Source organism: Oculina patagonica, chromosome 12 (genome assembly GCF_052425735.1).
Source record: "Oculina patagonica isolate OP01 chromosome 12, crgOcupat, whole genome shotgun sequence".
NCBI lineage: Eukaryota > Metazoa > Cnidaria > Anthozoa > Scleractinia > Oculinidae > Oculina > Oculina patagonica.
Genome location: NC_135769.1, coordinates 6,880,079 through 6,896,253, shown reverse-complemented (window position 1 = coordinate 6,896,253; position 16,175 = coordinate 6,880,079). Strand labels below are relative to the sequence as shown.

General features: G+C 38.2%; 2 protein-coding genes across 3 annotated transcripts in view; both read right to left on the bottom strand.

Annotated features, from left to right (window-relative positions):
• Positions 1 to 3,451, bottom strand: part of LOC144631886 (uncharacterized) — a 44,535-nt gene extending 41,084 nt beyond the window's left edge. Inside the window, exon 1 of the mRNA XM_078490472.1 lies at positions 178 to 3,451. The gene's annotated coding sequence lies outside the window, so the exon portion shown is untranslated. The remainder of the gene's footprint in view (positions 1 to 177) is intronic.
• LOC144631701 (low-density lipoprotein receptor-related protein 6-like) overlaps positions 1 to 13,837 on the bottom strand; it is an 84,217-nt gene extending 70,380 nt beyond the window's left edge. The window contains exons 1-8 of one of the 2 annotated variants that reach the window (XM_078490206.1): positions 13,719 to 13,837; positions 13,120 to 13,534; positions 10,885 to 11,303; positions 8,067 to 8,195; positions 7,608 to 7,808; positions 6,985 to 7,180; positions 4,738 to 5,132; positions 4,492 to 4,614 (exon numbers count right to left, since the gene is read on the bottom strand). In XM_078490206.1, the coding sequence (XP_078346332.1) occupies positions 4,492 to 4,614; positions 4,738 to 5,132; positions 6,985 to 7,180; positions 7,608 to 7,808; positions 8,067 to 8,195; positions 10,885 to 11,303; positions 13,120 to 13,534; positions 13,719 to 13,776 (1,936 nt within the window). In that variant the 5' untranslated portion in view covers positions 13,777 to 13,837. The remainder of the gene's footprint in view (positions 1 to 4,491; positions 4,615 to 4,737; positions 5,133 to 6,984; positions 7,181 to 7,607; positions 7,809 to 8,066; positions 8,196 to 10,884; positions 11,304 to 13,119; positions 13,535 to 13,718) is intronic. The other variant, XM_078490208.1, reaches the window with a different exon arrangement.
• Between the last annotated feature and the right edge of the window lie 2,338 nt (positions 13,838 to 16,175).

The following is a 16,175-nucleotide window of genomic DNA, read 5'->3' as shown; positions in this document are numbered from 1 at the left end:
CAAAATATCTTTCAAATCAATGGTAACCTAAAATTAACAGTTTCTAAAGAAGTAGAAATCACTGAAATCACTGAAGAGTTAATAATTAACCCAAAAAGAAACAAGGATAGCTAGTACTGGAGAAGATTAGCACGCATTACGAACGATGAATTTGAAAACTTCAGGCCCAAAACTTACGGCAATTGTCCTCATACTCGTCTGATGCGTCATCACAATCTTGTATATTGTCACACAGTTTCTTTACACTGATGCACTTGCCTCCACTACACCGATGTTCTCCTTCTTTACAGGGTACTGTTGACAAAAACAAATAAATTACAAAGTTAAGAGATGTCCTTAAGGGCAGGCTGCCGGCTAATTTCACCGGCTGAAAGAGAACTTAAATCCAGCTGAAATTTCACTTGAAAACAAAGACTTAGGTAAACTTTTAGAGCTGCCAAGGCCAGAAAAGCCAGTTGGGCTTGTTGATGAACCGGCTTAGTGTTTTCTTAGCTACATCCTTGCGAGTTCTAAATTCTTCCGAATTTTTAGGCGCGCTAAAATTGAGGGAAGAGCAAAAAAAATCATAGGAGGGAGAGGGGAGAAGAGGGATCTTTCCTCTTCCTTTCACCCTCCTTGTATATTTTTAGCTTGCGTCACAAGCACTCCGCATTTTTAGACGGGCGAAACTGAGCGGAGAAAAAAACAGTGGGGGGGGGGGAGGGAACTTCCCTCACCCTTCCCCCTCCTATTTTTTTTTTTTGCCCCGCCCCAATTTTAGCATTGCCAAAACATGGAAAACTCTTCATTTGTACGTGAACTTTGCAGTGGAGGCTAACAAATTCGCGGATGAATTCAGCGCTGTCAAAAGTACCATCGCACACCCAGTCCAGTGCAATGCACTTAATAACAATATGATTATCAACACATCCAAAATGGTCCTTCTGACATTTCAATGCTAAAATGAGAAAAAAAAATCATGTTAAAGATTCTCGACAGCTGTCTCGACACATAGTCACCAGAACTCAATTTGTGAGTACTTAGAAGAAGTTGTGTCTCATCAACGAAACAAGTGTGAAAGGGTATCTGGAATATTGACTGTTAAAATTACACGTACACATTTTACAGTTCTAACAAGTGTGACCAAGCGTCCGAATGAAAAGACGTTTGGGTTAACCGTGTAATAACAAAGATCACAAACTTATCGGCGTGCCAACAGAATAGCTTACGTATGAAAAGCAACGAGATCTGTAACAAAACACAGTCAGCTTAGCCTCTCTTCAGCCAAATGAGCATTAACCAATCAGGGCAAACATTCATGTTTCGGCCAATCACTGAGACGCAAAACCGACAAGTCCAAGCGTTTCTTCTCGCGCTTAAGCCAATTGATACCAAAATATAAATTGTAGTTTATGTCTAACCATACACCCCCAGTAGAGAGAATAAATCAGGTCACTTCCGGTCATAGATCACTTCCCACATATGAGTTACTCATATCGGATGATCCGGCTCAGCCAATAATAATCGCACCATAATAATCACATGCTCAGCCTTGCAGAACACAGTACTTTCGCTTTCCTAAATCGCACGCAGAACAAAATTTCCCTCCCACCCTTCCCTGTTTCATTCCTCTCTGCTGGTTTATTATTATTGTATAATTTCATTGCAATATTTTTATTAAGTCATGGGTTATTCACCAAGCGTGAGTTTAAGATGGCAGGATATTGGCCAAGTTCTTTCTTTGCGTGTTTATGGATCGGAAGTGGAGGTCCATAAACACGCAAAAAAGAACGAGGCCAATATCCTGCCATCTTGACCGAACAAGCTTGGTCAATAAAAGATTTATTATATGACTTTTTCCGAGCACTGAAAAGGAAACTAGTTGCATGCACAATCAATGGCGCCCGCTAAAATCATTTCATTGGTTTAAAAGTTTAATGAGTGACTGTCAAATTCTTGAATGAATCGAAACGAAGTAATTAAAACGCATACAACAGCGAAATTCACCTCGTTTTAATCCTCAAAAGGATATTGAAATGGCTTAAATTTGCGAATCAACCTTGAGTTTGAAGCCTTAATACAAGAATGTCCATTCCATCTGGCCGTCAGCTTTTCATTATTGGACGATTTGCAGAGTATTTGCTCGCTTCTGGCGCTTTGGTGGTGCAAACCTGCCGTGAAAAGAGCTGAATATTGAAATTATGATTGTTGAAAGCGTTTAGGACTTACCGCTACAAGGGAAGAGCTTGAACTTTTCTACATCATAAATTTAAATGTTCGACCCACCCTTATTCGACGTGAGCGTTAGAGGTTTGGGTGAAAATATGTTTTAAAAGCTTGCAGTGCCTGGTTCGCCGTGCCGTCCGCTGTCTTCCAATTTTTGAAGATGTTACACAATTCAAACGACAAGTATGCCGAGTACTTTATTCTTCAGGTATGTCACTGACTTCAGTCTCTCCCTTTTCCACCAAACAAAACTGATATCACGCTTTGCGTTTTAATTTTTGTATTAGCCGGTTTTTGCGGCAAATAAAATTCACGAAACTCGTTAACATTTGTTGTTTAATTTGCTTGCTCTCATTCGCTTCGAAACCAATTTCTTTGTTTTCGGACTTCCTTTCGCTAGAAAATGACAGAAAATCTTTGTGTTGTTTCGGAAAATAGTTTCATCGCGAAAATTTACGACGAAAAGCTTTTTCAAGTAGTAAAAGTAGTAGTAAAAGTTTTTTCGCTTGCGGCCACACAACGCGCGATCCCGAGCGGTCAAGATGGCTCCATCTTGACCGCTCGGGTAGCCAATCAGAGCACGAGATTCGCTTCATCTTGCATGTTGACCGCTCACGGAGCTAGTCATATAATAATTGGAGTTACTGTTTAAAGCTTAGTTTTTACTTCAATATCTTTGTATTTTAATACATGTACCAGAGCTACTTGTTTTTCAAGGAACACATATCTACTTGTCTCATTTCATAGTAGCAGGCTTGCAGAAGTTTTATAAATTAATTAATAATTGTGAGGTTATGTCCCTCAGTACAATGATAATTTCAGTTTAAATGTATTGAGCTTTATTGATGTTAATAAACATGGGTTCGGGATGAAGTGCTCCCATTTAGGTCACCCTTTACCCAATAGACTCTTATTACTCCTTAACCGGGGAGACTCGACCCCTAGAGAGGATTATTACCCCCTATAGAGAATTATATATTATTCGCGCGAGAGGGGAGAGCAACCAAATTGAAAACAAAAACATAAGACAGGAGGGGAGAAGAGAGAACCCTCCTCTACCTCCCCCCTTATATTTTAAACCCCGCCCCAATTCAATTCATTCGTTCGTGGATCTTGCTATGCAGGCTACCAAATTCAATTCAAACTACGATTCCATCACAGAAAATTCTAATATGGTATTTTTCAGCGAATACTTCAAATATTAATGTGTGAATCTGATTACATAGCAGGAAAGAAAATATTAGAAAGGTAAGTTACTGCAATTCTTTTCGTCACTGCCATCAATGCAGTCCTTACGGTCATCACAAAGCCAGGTTTTCCTCAAGCAAGCTCCATCGGAACAAGCAAACTCTTCTGGTCCACATGTCTTGAGAGCTGTTAGGAAAAAAAAACATGAAAATTTGTGAACAATCCTTATCCTTTCACTCGATGTGACAAAATCCTAAGGTGACCCTTTCTACAACAAGGAGCTGAAAAGTGTGACCACTTTTAATTAATTCACATTCTTTCGTGTAGTCAATATCCAATTAGAAGCCGGGGATAGCTTACAGTTTACTTCTGATCACATTAAATCTTCACGAAAGAATGTGAATAAATTCCATACAAACATGGTAGACAGGTGCTGATTAACTGATTTTAAGATTATCTTTCAGCACGTTGGTGGCATAATGTTGCAAAACATCGAGTCTTTTTTGTCCAATTGAACTGGATAAAGGATGGCATACCCAAGGTGTGCCATCGCTAGCTCCCCTGTACATTTGTGTGTAGGTATTGGTATTTGTGGATTTTTCAGTTGACAACCCCTGCACAAAAAACCGTTGTACTCGTATCTGTTTGGCTGGGTCTCGCGGTAATGCGCAATGCTCCTGTCCTATGGATATGATCCTTGGTGAAGACAATTCCACTTGTGTAGGTAAGTTTGTTTATCTTTATCTTCCTAACAGTTGTGGCACCGGCACCTTTCAATTTGCGCAAGTGAGAGAAAGAGGAAAATAAATGGGAGAAATCAACTTCTCAACCTTTTACAGCAAGGCGCCAAAACGTTTTACTTCCCTGATCACACAAGTGTAAATGCAGTGCTTTCAATAGGACCAGGCAGGTATTCTGTTGTGAATTTCTAGCTCAAATTCATGCAGTTTCCTATAAAGTGCAAATGTTTTCAGCCTATTATAATGGTTTCCGATAGGTGCCACACAAAGGCAGCCACCGACTTCAAATCATATTGAAAGCTCTGACAATGTACTTTCTCTTTGCAATGACGTTGTGAATTAATTTACAAGTACTTACGGATACAAGTTTTCTTGTTAGCAAGCAGCTCCATCCCTGTTGGGCATTCGCACTTAGCTCCCGAAGGCCTGAATAAACACAGATGACTACATTCACCATTGTTACGCTGGCAGGTATTAGAACCTAGAGTAGAAATGCACAAATCAGGTGAGTACATATTTGCCTTCTATCTGTAAACTACACTCAAAAGAGATGCAGACACAAAGAAGCTACTTTCTAAATGCATAGATAATCTTTTTTTTTTACCATAAGTTAGGTTAAGATTGACACCCTTCAATCCCATCGAATCAGGCACACTGCCAATGATGATTTGTCTGTCGCTGCCGGTTCTTTTGTTCGCACTTTCTATAGCCTTTCTCTGCCAGTCTGTCCAATATAGGCGATCACCAAGAACTAAAGTAAAACCAAAGATGTGTGGCAGTTTTCTATCCAGAACTACTCTGCGATTACTCCCATCCAAATGCATGACCTCGATCTTGTCCAGCTTGGCGTCAGCCCAGTAGATTTTGCCATCAAGGTAATCAATGGCAATATCATTAGGCCACCCTATGGATGAGTTAACCAAGGTGATGCGGTGACTTCCATCAAGTCCTGCTCGTTCAATCCTTGGCTGCCTTCCCCAGTCAGTCCAGTACATGTGCCTTGGAAAGTCCAAATGCTCAAATTTAATCTTTTTCTGCATAGGATTTCTTTCGTTCTTCGGGGGAGGGGGTGGGCAAAAAATTTTCCCGCTACATACTGTCGAACCTGTCTTTACGGACACCCAATCGACACACTTCCCTGGTACTTTTCAGTGTAGGAAAAAATACGAAGTTTGGCCATTATCAATATACGTTTGCGTTCACAACATCATAATCAGTATAAAACACGTAAAACCGGGAGTGATGCTATATCTTATAGGCTTGAATAAAAATTACGTTAACTGCAATTACCATAGGGATCGAACATGATGAGTCATTACGATTGGCCTCGATTGTCAGGATAGAAGTTCTGTCATACAAGGGATGGTACCTCCCACGGGCGCGAAATGTAAATTTGTACTCTTGCCGACATGGCACGTTGTGAAGTCAAGCGTCCTGTAAGCTGAACATGCTTCAAAATCTCAAGAAACCAAATTGTTCCATTGAGATAAAAAATAACATAACTTGCTAATTAATGCTTAGGCAGAATGTTTTGAGTATTTTATGTCGCCAATAAAAAAATAAATTTCAATCATGATCGGGTTCACTTTCCTCATAAAATTATTGATTTCAACTTCATGCATGCGGAAAATTACAGGGAAGATTTAGACTTGAACTATCAAATTGTTATAAAACCTGTAAACTGTGATCTGGTTTGTTACTGTATGTGAATGCTTTTCCAGTAAGGTAATTTTCTGTCTCCTGCCTCTCCCCCCTCCCAAGAAGAGTTTGCTTAATTCGCGTCGTCTGTTTTCTTTCTTTAGCCACAAAGAGTCCGAGGCCGGGTTCATGATCATACGCCTCAGCTCTGTTGACTAAAATTATCTAAATGTTTTACAATCTAATAGGAGAACGCTCTTAGAGGGGAAAGCTCGTTTTATTAAATAAGGACAACTCGTCTGATATAATTCCGTTGAAGGACGAGTTTTCAGTTAAATTTACCCATCCAGTTTCCTGTATAAAATGACGGGATAGCGTGCCGTCCTGAAATTCATATTTTACAGTAACTGTGCAAGTTCTCCCGCGCTGATTGGCTAATTTTTATTGTCAATAAGGGAACAGACGGATATTTTGAAAAGCTGACGCAATCAGCGAAAGTTTTGTCAAACTTTTCTGCACTGATTCAGCGCTGCATTCTTGATAAGGCGAGAATCATACCACAAATCTAGAAGTCTTTAATGAGGAAATCATCTAAAATTTATGGGTTAAAACTGAAGAACTGAACCATTGCAACTTTAGAGCGAAAAGATGAGGATGTTAATTGAGGCCTCGGACCTGAAAATCGGCGGTGAGCGGGAAATTTGTGCTATCAATGAAATTAAGAAGCTGAACTGTGTTTAGTGGATAATTTTATGAACAATTTTCACTGGATTAAAGGTAAGTTAAGCAATTCGAATTTTACCTTGTATTTCTAGCCGTATTCTTCCTAAACGTGTAATTTACGAGCCTGTGATTCTCCGTATTACAGCGATGAAATTCAGATTATGCGGTGGTGCGGCAACCGCGTCTTCCATATTTTGACTCATGCATTTCTTTTCTTCGTTTGAAATTAGTTAGAGATCCACTCGCCTAGTGGCTCGTGGATCTACAACACTTTGACAAAGTTATGACGCAATTTATTATCAATAACAGGACGACCGCATTAAAAACTGACGTCCATTTGTTAATGAGACAGTATTCTGTCATTAACATACTGCAAGACTGTACGTCATCTCAATCGACTCGTGGTCCTTTTTAACCATCGCAGTTTATGACTAAAAGATCTTTGCATACATAACAATAATGAGCGAGGAAGACAACTCTGTATATTTACCCACGAGTTGGATCCAATACTATCGCTCTAGGTTCATCCAGATGTTCACTAATAAGAACTTTTCTTGACGAGCCATTCAGCCTGCTGACTTCAATCCTATCAGTACCGGTGTCTGTCCAGTACAAGTTCCGCGCCACCCAGTCAACTGCGATGCCGTCAGGATGTTTAACTTCACTTGAAACTATGACCTCGACATCTGAACAAGAAAACAACAATATATTTTGGATATAATATGCTGGGCCTGTACATGCTTTTGCCTTCTGCTTTGCATGGTATTTCCTCTTTCCCTTAACTATCCTTTCTTAAACCGAGTACGTGGGTATGTGTCGGTTTTTGATGGTTGCAGTGGTTGCAGTGGTTGCAGTGGTTGCTTGCAATATATTGACAGAATCTTGCGTAGCTCCACCAACCTTCTACATTGGCATTATTAGTGATAACTGGTTTCATTTGATTTGACCACTCATCAATTATTGATCAAAAAACTAAAAAGCGTGAAGGAGCGAGCTTTTATCTATGGCAATACTGACTCAAAAACCTTGAAACATCTTATCAGTTTGATTGGTCGAAAATCAAATTAAGCTATGACAAGCTATCAAATAGAAATGCAATCACAATAAGCTAACCTTGTCCATTCATTCGGCATCTCTTTATTTCAAGTTTTTCATCATCGCTCCAGTAAACAAATTTATCAACTGGATCAAAATCAATGGCGACTGCATGTTTGATACCAGAAACTGGCACAACTACATCCGTAAGATCAGGTGTGTCGAGCGATATGCGACGCAGGTCCTCTTTCCTTGCCAGCAATAAGAAATGTACAGGACCTGTGAAAATCACATTGAAAAACTTATATCCACTGCTGTGAGATCGAATCAGTAATTTTCCACTAAGTTATACACTGACTGAAACTACAGGCACTTAGCCAGCGTGGCAGGCGTAAAAAGAGAAGGGGAGGGAGGGGAAAACGCGAAAGGGAGAAGGGAAGTCACTTGCCTGCCACGCATGCTTCATGCACTTGGCACAGCAAATGACTAGTTTTACTCTAATATCTGAAAGAACGTGAAAAGCACGTCTACATGTACCTTCCTCGCATGTTTTCCCATCCGACAAGAGCTTCACACCGGTCGGGCATGCACATGAGTGACTGCGAGTATTCAACAAACATAAATGGCTGCATCCTCCATTGGTGGTGAAATTACAGGGGTTAGGATCTGTTAAGTCAATTCAGTATATATATCACTTAAATTACTCCAAGCAGTTAACGATTGGGATCTATTATTCCAAGTTGACTTTTTTTCAGAGAGCTTCCCGGAAAGGGGGGCATGTTCCCTTGTTGCCAAGGAAATTTCCCTTGTGTTCCCTTGTTCCCTAAAGGTATTTTATCGATTTTTATGATTCCCGTTCCCTAAAATATAAGAAACACAGTTTTAGTTCCCATGTTCCCAGCTTTATTTTTATTTCGTCCCCTTGTTTCAAACTATTTGCGTTCGACGAAGGATAGCGCAAGCCTAATTTTGTTTTTGTGTCTTGTGTCTTTTGGGTTGGTATGTCTGTGTACTGTTATGCGGAATGAATCGAGCCGCAATGCGCGCGCAGATGTATGGACTCCAGATTGGCCGCCCCGATTAATTTTTGCAGGGGCAAATCTCGGCCGGGAAACTGGTAGCCACAGATGACCTCGATTTTTTGCAAAACAAGATGGCGTCCCAAACGGAGCTTAGAAACATTATTATGTTGGAAAAAAGGGTTATAAATGTCTTTCCAAAATTGTAATTTTGCTAAAATTTCATTGAGAACATTAGAAGGTTATCATCCAAGGTAGCAGAGTTGTCTTTAGCCACCGAACGCCAAAAAAGAGTGGAAATCGAGTAAGTCGATGCGTAGTTTCGTATGGAGTTCGTTCGAAGGTAAACCAGCGTATTTTCCTGAATTATATGTTGCACAAAACTACAAATTGGTAGAATTAAAAGCATCGAGATTGGGTATAATGCGGATCGAAATTGTTTTATCACTTCTTTGAATTTGTGATATACCGTTATTCCTAGAAACACTAGACGTTTTCACGAGGAAATCGTTGTGTGAATGTAATATGCGTGTAGTGGATTTCTGTGTGAATTGTCTGTATTTTTAAGTACTTTGTGGAATTTTAAATCGAAGTAAAACTATTTCCAGAAGTTTGTGGAAGTTTAAATCTCGTTAGTGCCAAACGATAACAGGTCAAGTGAAATAAATAATTATTTTTATGTAAATAATATTTAATTCATTCTACGTTCTTTTGGCTCGTCACACAATCTCTCCACACTTATCCTCCTTGCGTTTAGTGAGGTATAGGCATGGAAACTAACTTTGAAATAAGGCATACTACTTGTAGGCCGACCATGTCCGTTTTTTTTGCCACTGCCTGCTTACCTTGGGTTTATTTTACGTTAAAAGTCACTTGGATTAAGAAATATCTTGACACTGAAAACCAAGGAATATGGAAACTCTTCTTTGACTTAGATCTAGGAACATTTGGAGGAAAAATAGCCCTTATAGGGAACCTCAACAAGAAAGATGCAACCAGCACTGCAAACACTTCAAACAGCTTTATAAATAAAGTTTTGACAATCTGGTCAGAAGCAAATATAAATAATATAAGCTCTGAGAAACAATTTCTTGATCAATGTCTATGGTATAACTCGCTAATTAGAATCGATAACCGTCCTATTTTCTACAAAGAATGGTTTAACAAGGGCATTAAAAAAGTGAAACATTTGAAAGATGACTTAAACAACTTCCTGTCTTTAGATGAACTAAGAACGAAATAGAATATCAATGCGTGTCCTTTACGATATTACGGCCTGGTATCTGCAATCAAGTCTACCTGGAGCACGCACAAATGTAATTTTGTAAACAATAGTCCCGAACACGAAAACTTGCCAACACAACACAAAGTGCAAACCGACTTACATATTCCAAACTCGTTGCCGAAAAATCAACTGCTCCAACCCAAAGCCAGCGAAAATGGATGAATGTCTTGTTTAAAATAGGAATTAAAGATGACTCTAAATGCACCTTCTGCCGTGAGGCACCAGAAAAAACTACTTCACCTTTTCTGGAAATGCACTAAAACGGAATCCTTCTGGACCGATATGACAACTCGGCTGACGCAGTGCAAAATCATTCCAATAAATAATTCATTGGAGTGTACTGTTGCTATGGGTTTAACACCAGATTCTTCTCAATATCATTATCAAATCAATTTCTGTTGCCTTCTTGCAAGACTTTTTATTTGGCTTTGCCATACAAAAGAAACTATCCCCCACATAGACGGTTTCCGGCGATATCTTAAACTTGCATATGAAACAGAACAGATATCAAAAACCACTACTCCGAAGAAATGGAAACTTTTGAACAATTTCATTTACGAAGGTTAAATGCCCAAAGAAAACCCTTGTATTCCCTGGCATTCCATTTTCTAGCCACACTTGCCTTGAAATTGTCACCAACAGTCCTGTATCTTTCTGTCACACCATATAGATTTCTACCTTTTAATTTTTCCTGTTAAATCGCCTCTGTGCTTATTATTTTATTTTATTTATTTGTTTATTTATTTATTTATTTTGTTAAACAGTGCAGAGTTTTGTAAAGCGCGTTTCTTTTTATTCCATTTATATAATTACCCTTGTAAATTTCTATTGTTCTTTGTTTGTATTGTATTGTATTGTATTGTTGTGAGCATTAATAATAATAATAATAATAATAATAATAATAATAATAATAATAATAATAATAATAATAATAATAATAATAAAAAATTGCGTACTGTTAAGGCAAGTTATCTCCAAATCAATTTACTAACACAGTGAAAATAATAGAGTTACTGTATGTATGCAATAATCCAAAGACACTAAAACTTACCAGGCCTCGGCAATTGTCTTTTGGGTCCAAATGCATGAATATCCATCGGAGAATGAACATTTGACCGAACCATTTGACACCGTGTACTAGTATTCTTGTTCGTAGAGTGAATGCCTCTGGTTTTCCAATCAGTCCAATAAATTTTGTTCTCATATAATGTCAAAGCAAACGGATGACCCAAAACACATTGACTGGGCATAGGAGTTCTGAATATTCTCTGACGTTTCGAACCATCATAATTAGCTTTAGCTATATAAAACAATTTTGCATCAGTCCAGTATATTTTCTCTGTACTGTAGTCTATTGTTAGCCCATTGGGCCAATGAATATCCTGTCTGATTATTACTCCACGGTTGGAGCCGTCCATTTCGGCTCGCTCTATTTTGGGTTGTTCACCCCAGTCTGTCCAAAACATGAACCTAGAACAATAGTAACATGTAGTAAGAAATGACTGTACTTTGATAAGTTTAGCGAACAAACGAAAATACGATTTGTGACTACATTTACATTGAAAACGAACGGATCCTCTTAAACAGTGTTTGTACGGGAATCCGATGGCACATATTTTTTCAAAAAATAAATTCTAAACAACTTATGAATCGTAAAGTTAAGATAATAAGTATTGTATTCTCCAATTTCGACGGGTGTGGCTGTGCTGGAAAGCCTCTAGTGCCGTTTTTAATTTCCCATACATTTGTCTAATTTTTTCCGCAAATTGACGCGGTTCGTGGGAAGATTTATAAACAAATGTATGGAATAATTAAAACGTAACTGAACGCTTTCTAGCCCAGCTACATTCTTCAAACTTGGTGACTAACTTGGTGAAACAATAAGTTTACAACAAAATTTGAAAACTCAGCAACGTTGCAAATAGATGCGGACCTCTCAGGAAACCCTTCTTTCTTTTGATTGGTTAGTTTCGATCCCAAATTTGAAATGATTTTTAGTTTTGTTTCGAAACGGTAAAAAAGTTTTCGTTTCGAGTGCAAAAATATTCCGTAAAATGGCTTTTGTCAAAAATATTCAACTCAGATTGAATCGTGAAGGGGGAACTTATTGTTTCAATTCTTAAACGTCATTGGTCCGCTAACGAAAAAGGTCGCCATCCATTGTTATCAATTATCGCTGCGATTGGTTAACTTTGTTCAAACTGTCCCGGTTCGAGTATTCGCACTGTAACTCATTTCTTTCCAATTGTTTTTTTGAAGGTATAAAAACTGGTGGAAAAGGTTGTGTTTAATGGGTCATAACTCAGAAAGTATTAAACTTACATAGAATAAGTATATATATTTTGGATCCTCGATAGTTTCTCTACAGGATAGGGTTAATATTTTACATATCTGATCAAGTAAATTATTAACAGGATAATGACAAACTCATCCCTATTTGTCACAAAATGCCTGTTTTTCTCACTTTTCAGAGCGTTCTGGGAGTATTTTGTTATCTTTTGCTACAAAATTCAGAATTATTCCTTGCCTATGATAAAAGATACAAAAGTACACGAAAAAAGACACAAAAACGACGAAATCACATATAATTGTGTCACGGCGATTGCGTGCGTGACAGAACATGAAACAGGCATAAATTTGCTTAGACGATTATTATCGCCTCACTAGTTCAGTAATTATGCTCGTACACGGATGCCAATGTTCCAGGAGTTATTCCTGCCTGATTTCGGCTCATTCAGGGACGGCGGAGCCGGGGGAGCTGGGGGGGGGGGGGTTTAGCCCCCCCAGAATTTCCGAAAAAATAAAGACTTACTTAGAGAAGAGTCTTTTCAGCCCCCCCACTTTAAGTCATTAGTCAGCCCCCCCACTTAATTTGCTTGTATTTTCCACTTCAGCGTTGAAACTTGATCTTTCGCCACCTGTATTGTTATTTTCGGAAAATTCTTCTCGATCGTGGTGAAAGTAGCGCTTAAATGTCTCGGAATAGTTTGATTTAAAATCCGAACGCCTAAATTCACTCTCAGAACCACTTTCTTCAGCGAAAATCCGCTCCAACTCTTGATCTGCTTAATTACGCATTAACAAAGTAGCCTGCGAACGCACACGTATTTCCGGCTGTCGTTTCTGCCGGAAATACGTCTGCGTTCGCAGGCTAAAACAAAGCAGCATTTAATATTGTAACCGCATAAATTTCGCTAAAAACCTCACTAAATGCTCTCGATCTCATCAAAATACCGGCTTCTGGTAAGATATAAATTAAACTAAAAATAATAATTGTCACACATACCCTTTGAGCGGATCCACGGCAATAGCCCTTGGAAGTCCCAAGTCTTTCCAGAAAAGAACTTTTCGATAAGATCCATCAAAATTTGCAACTTCAATTATATTCGTTTCCCAGTCAGAATCTTCACCGTCAGTCCAATACAACTTTTTCGCTATCCAATCTACAGCCAATCCCTCGGGTTTCTTCAAACCCACCGAGATCACATCCTCGACTTTTCTTGTATCTCCTGTCACACGAATTCGCTTGATTTTATCCAAGCTAACATCGGTCCAAAACACAAATCCTTCCGCAAAGCAGAAATTCACAGCGATGGCATCTTCAAGGCCATCCACTACTATAGTTTCATTCTGGTCCTGGCTGCTCGTCCCAAAGATTCTTATATCCTTTCGGTTGGCGTATAAAAGCCTCACAGAATAGGCTGTGAACGTAAAAACTGAATTATTGAAGGGAGAGAATCAAAAATACCCGAAGTGAAAGCTTGCTTTACTTCAACTGAGTGAATTTCGCTTCGAGAGGAAGTGATTAACAGTTAGATATATTTGCTGTAGTAAAATATTTTTGCACGTTTAATTTCGCAAACTAACATCAAGTTGTTGACTTACCGGATGGAGTGATGCACAGAGCTAGCAGAGCAATAAGAAGAGGAGGCAAAACTTCCATGACTAGTCAACATCAGAGCAACAAGTTAGAACACGATATGCAACTTCTTCTGTGAGCAAATTATAAATCTACCCTTTTTCCGCTTCAGGTGTGACGTCAACTGTATACACAACTGTAGACAGTTGAACATTTTCCAAAACTTTCCGAAGATTCCCGAAGTTTCCCGAAGACTTCCGAGGAGTATCCGAAGATCTTTCGATCAAACATAGTATCAAACATAATTGACGTCAATGATATCACCATATAAAAGTTTTCAATTGTTTTTTATTCTATTTTTTAGAAATCATATTATTTTTTAGTTAATTATTATTTTATTTTATTATTAATTATTATTTTATTTTATTTTTATCTTATTTTAGTTTTTAATACCCTCGACATAGTACCCTCGACTCTCGACATAGTACCCTCGACCCTCGATATGGTACCCTCGACCCTCGACATATTACCCTCGACCCTCGACAAAAACCCAGACTCATTTGAAGGAAAACGTCAATCGAGAAAATTTGATCTCGCTTTTCAGAGTAGGAAAAAATCCGCCAAAATATTTGTAGTCTGGTGAACATGGAGCACGGCGAAGATTATAACGACCATCGACTCCATACAACAACTGCTGCTCGCATAGAAACAGTGGATTTTGAGGATGAACGTTAACGTTAAAGATTCGTACTGTTTCTTTCTGTGTGAAAATTTCAATCCGGCGTCTTATTATACCTGGATGATTGATGATCGTGCGAGAAAAGGATTTGGTATTAAAAATAATAAGAAAAAAAATCTCTGTTTGCATTACGTTATGTAAACAGGAAGCGGCCATTAGATGATTCCATTTTTTTTTCGAAATGTCTTGTAAGATAAAAATGCAAGATGGCTCATATCATGATGCAACTATGGCAACACTCTTGCCTCCAGTCTCTTTCTGTCAAAATCAAAATATCTCCATTTGCAACCCTTCTAAGTGGGACAGAGGGTTTTGCTCGCAACACACATGGTGCCCATATTACCTTAACTATCCTCATTAGCTTGTTGGGAGTGGATGATCTTTGGTTAAGCAAAAACTGGGAATGAGTAGTACAGTAAAAACCCGCGTATAAGAACCTAACATTTAAGAACCTGTTAGGCTAAAATTTCATTTTTAAGCACCCTTCACATAAGAACCATTTTAGGCTAAAATTCTAAAACAGGTTCTTATTTTCAAAAAAGAAAAAATAATCTTCTCAAAAATATAGAATTAAAAACTCTTCTCAAACATATATTTATAACACAGTCTGTACACATTATAGTTACAGCATAGTTACAAGATTTATAATAATTATTGGGAATTATAGTGAAGGTTACAGTATAGTTTTGATTTTAACGGAAAAAGATTAAAATAGTATAGTATTTTGCTTACCGAAGCCTTCAAGAATACTGTTATTGGACATTAAAGAGCAGATCATTTCCAAATTCTACTTTATTTCTTGGACAAAAGTTAAGAACCTAATTAAGAACCCAGTAAGCCTAATTTTACACTAAATACCAGTTATATAAGAACCTGTTTAGGCTAACTTGAAAAAACCTAGGTTCTTATACGCGGGTTTTTACTGTAGTAATTAAAACGGGTCTTTTCAGCAAAACTGTTGATATACCAACGGCACAATGGGTGTCATTTTGTGTCTTTTGTGATTTATATTTCTGGTGCAAGTTTGAAGAACACCGCTCTAATATTCCTAGAGATATTCTTGATTCGGTGCTTTATCTGTTTGAGGAACAATTAATGACGTCTTCACTTTCCTCATTTGCATAAAACAAAAACGTAAATACCTCTAAAACAAAAGAAGATATTTCAAAAAGGAAAACGCCATTCTTTTTTTATTTTAAAAGGCCTTTTATATAAGCAGCAATTATTTTCATTTGGCACAGCTTTCTAGATCTGTACCTCGATCATTTATTCGGGTAATTAATGGATAAATTTTCCAGTTGAGTAAAGCTGTGTTCACACTAGACCGAAACATGATTAGTCTGATCACGAATGAAACATGTTTCACTGTCTTCACTATGAAAAGTGTTCACATCAGGCAGTGCATTGCGCAAATCATGGTTGAAACATGATTATTATGAACATGTTTCAATAACCTCACGAGGTAGCTTCAATCATGATCAGACGAAACGCATTAAAAATGGCGGACATGCGGAGAGGAGGCAATTGCCTTTAAGCTCCAAAATTGGGCCTAATATATGAGACCAAGGGTGCTTACCATATATCCAAAAAATCCGGAAATTTCGGTTTGAAGTTAAATGGAAAGGTAATTTTCCGGAAATTTCGTTCCGAAATTGTGGACTACGTTTTGAGGTAGTCCTTTTATTCCGGTTGGTACGAACCGTCGGAAATTTTCTTACTATTTGAACAAATCTTCCGTTTCCAG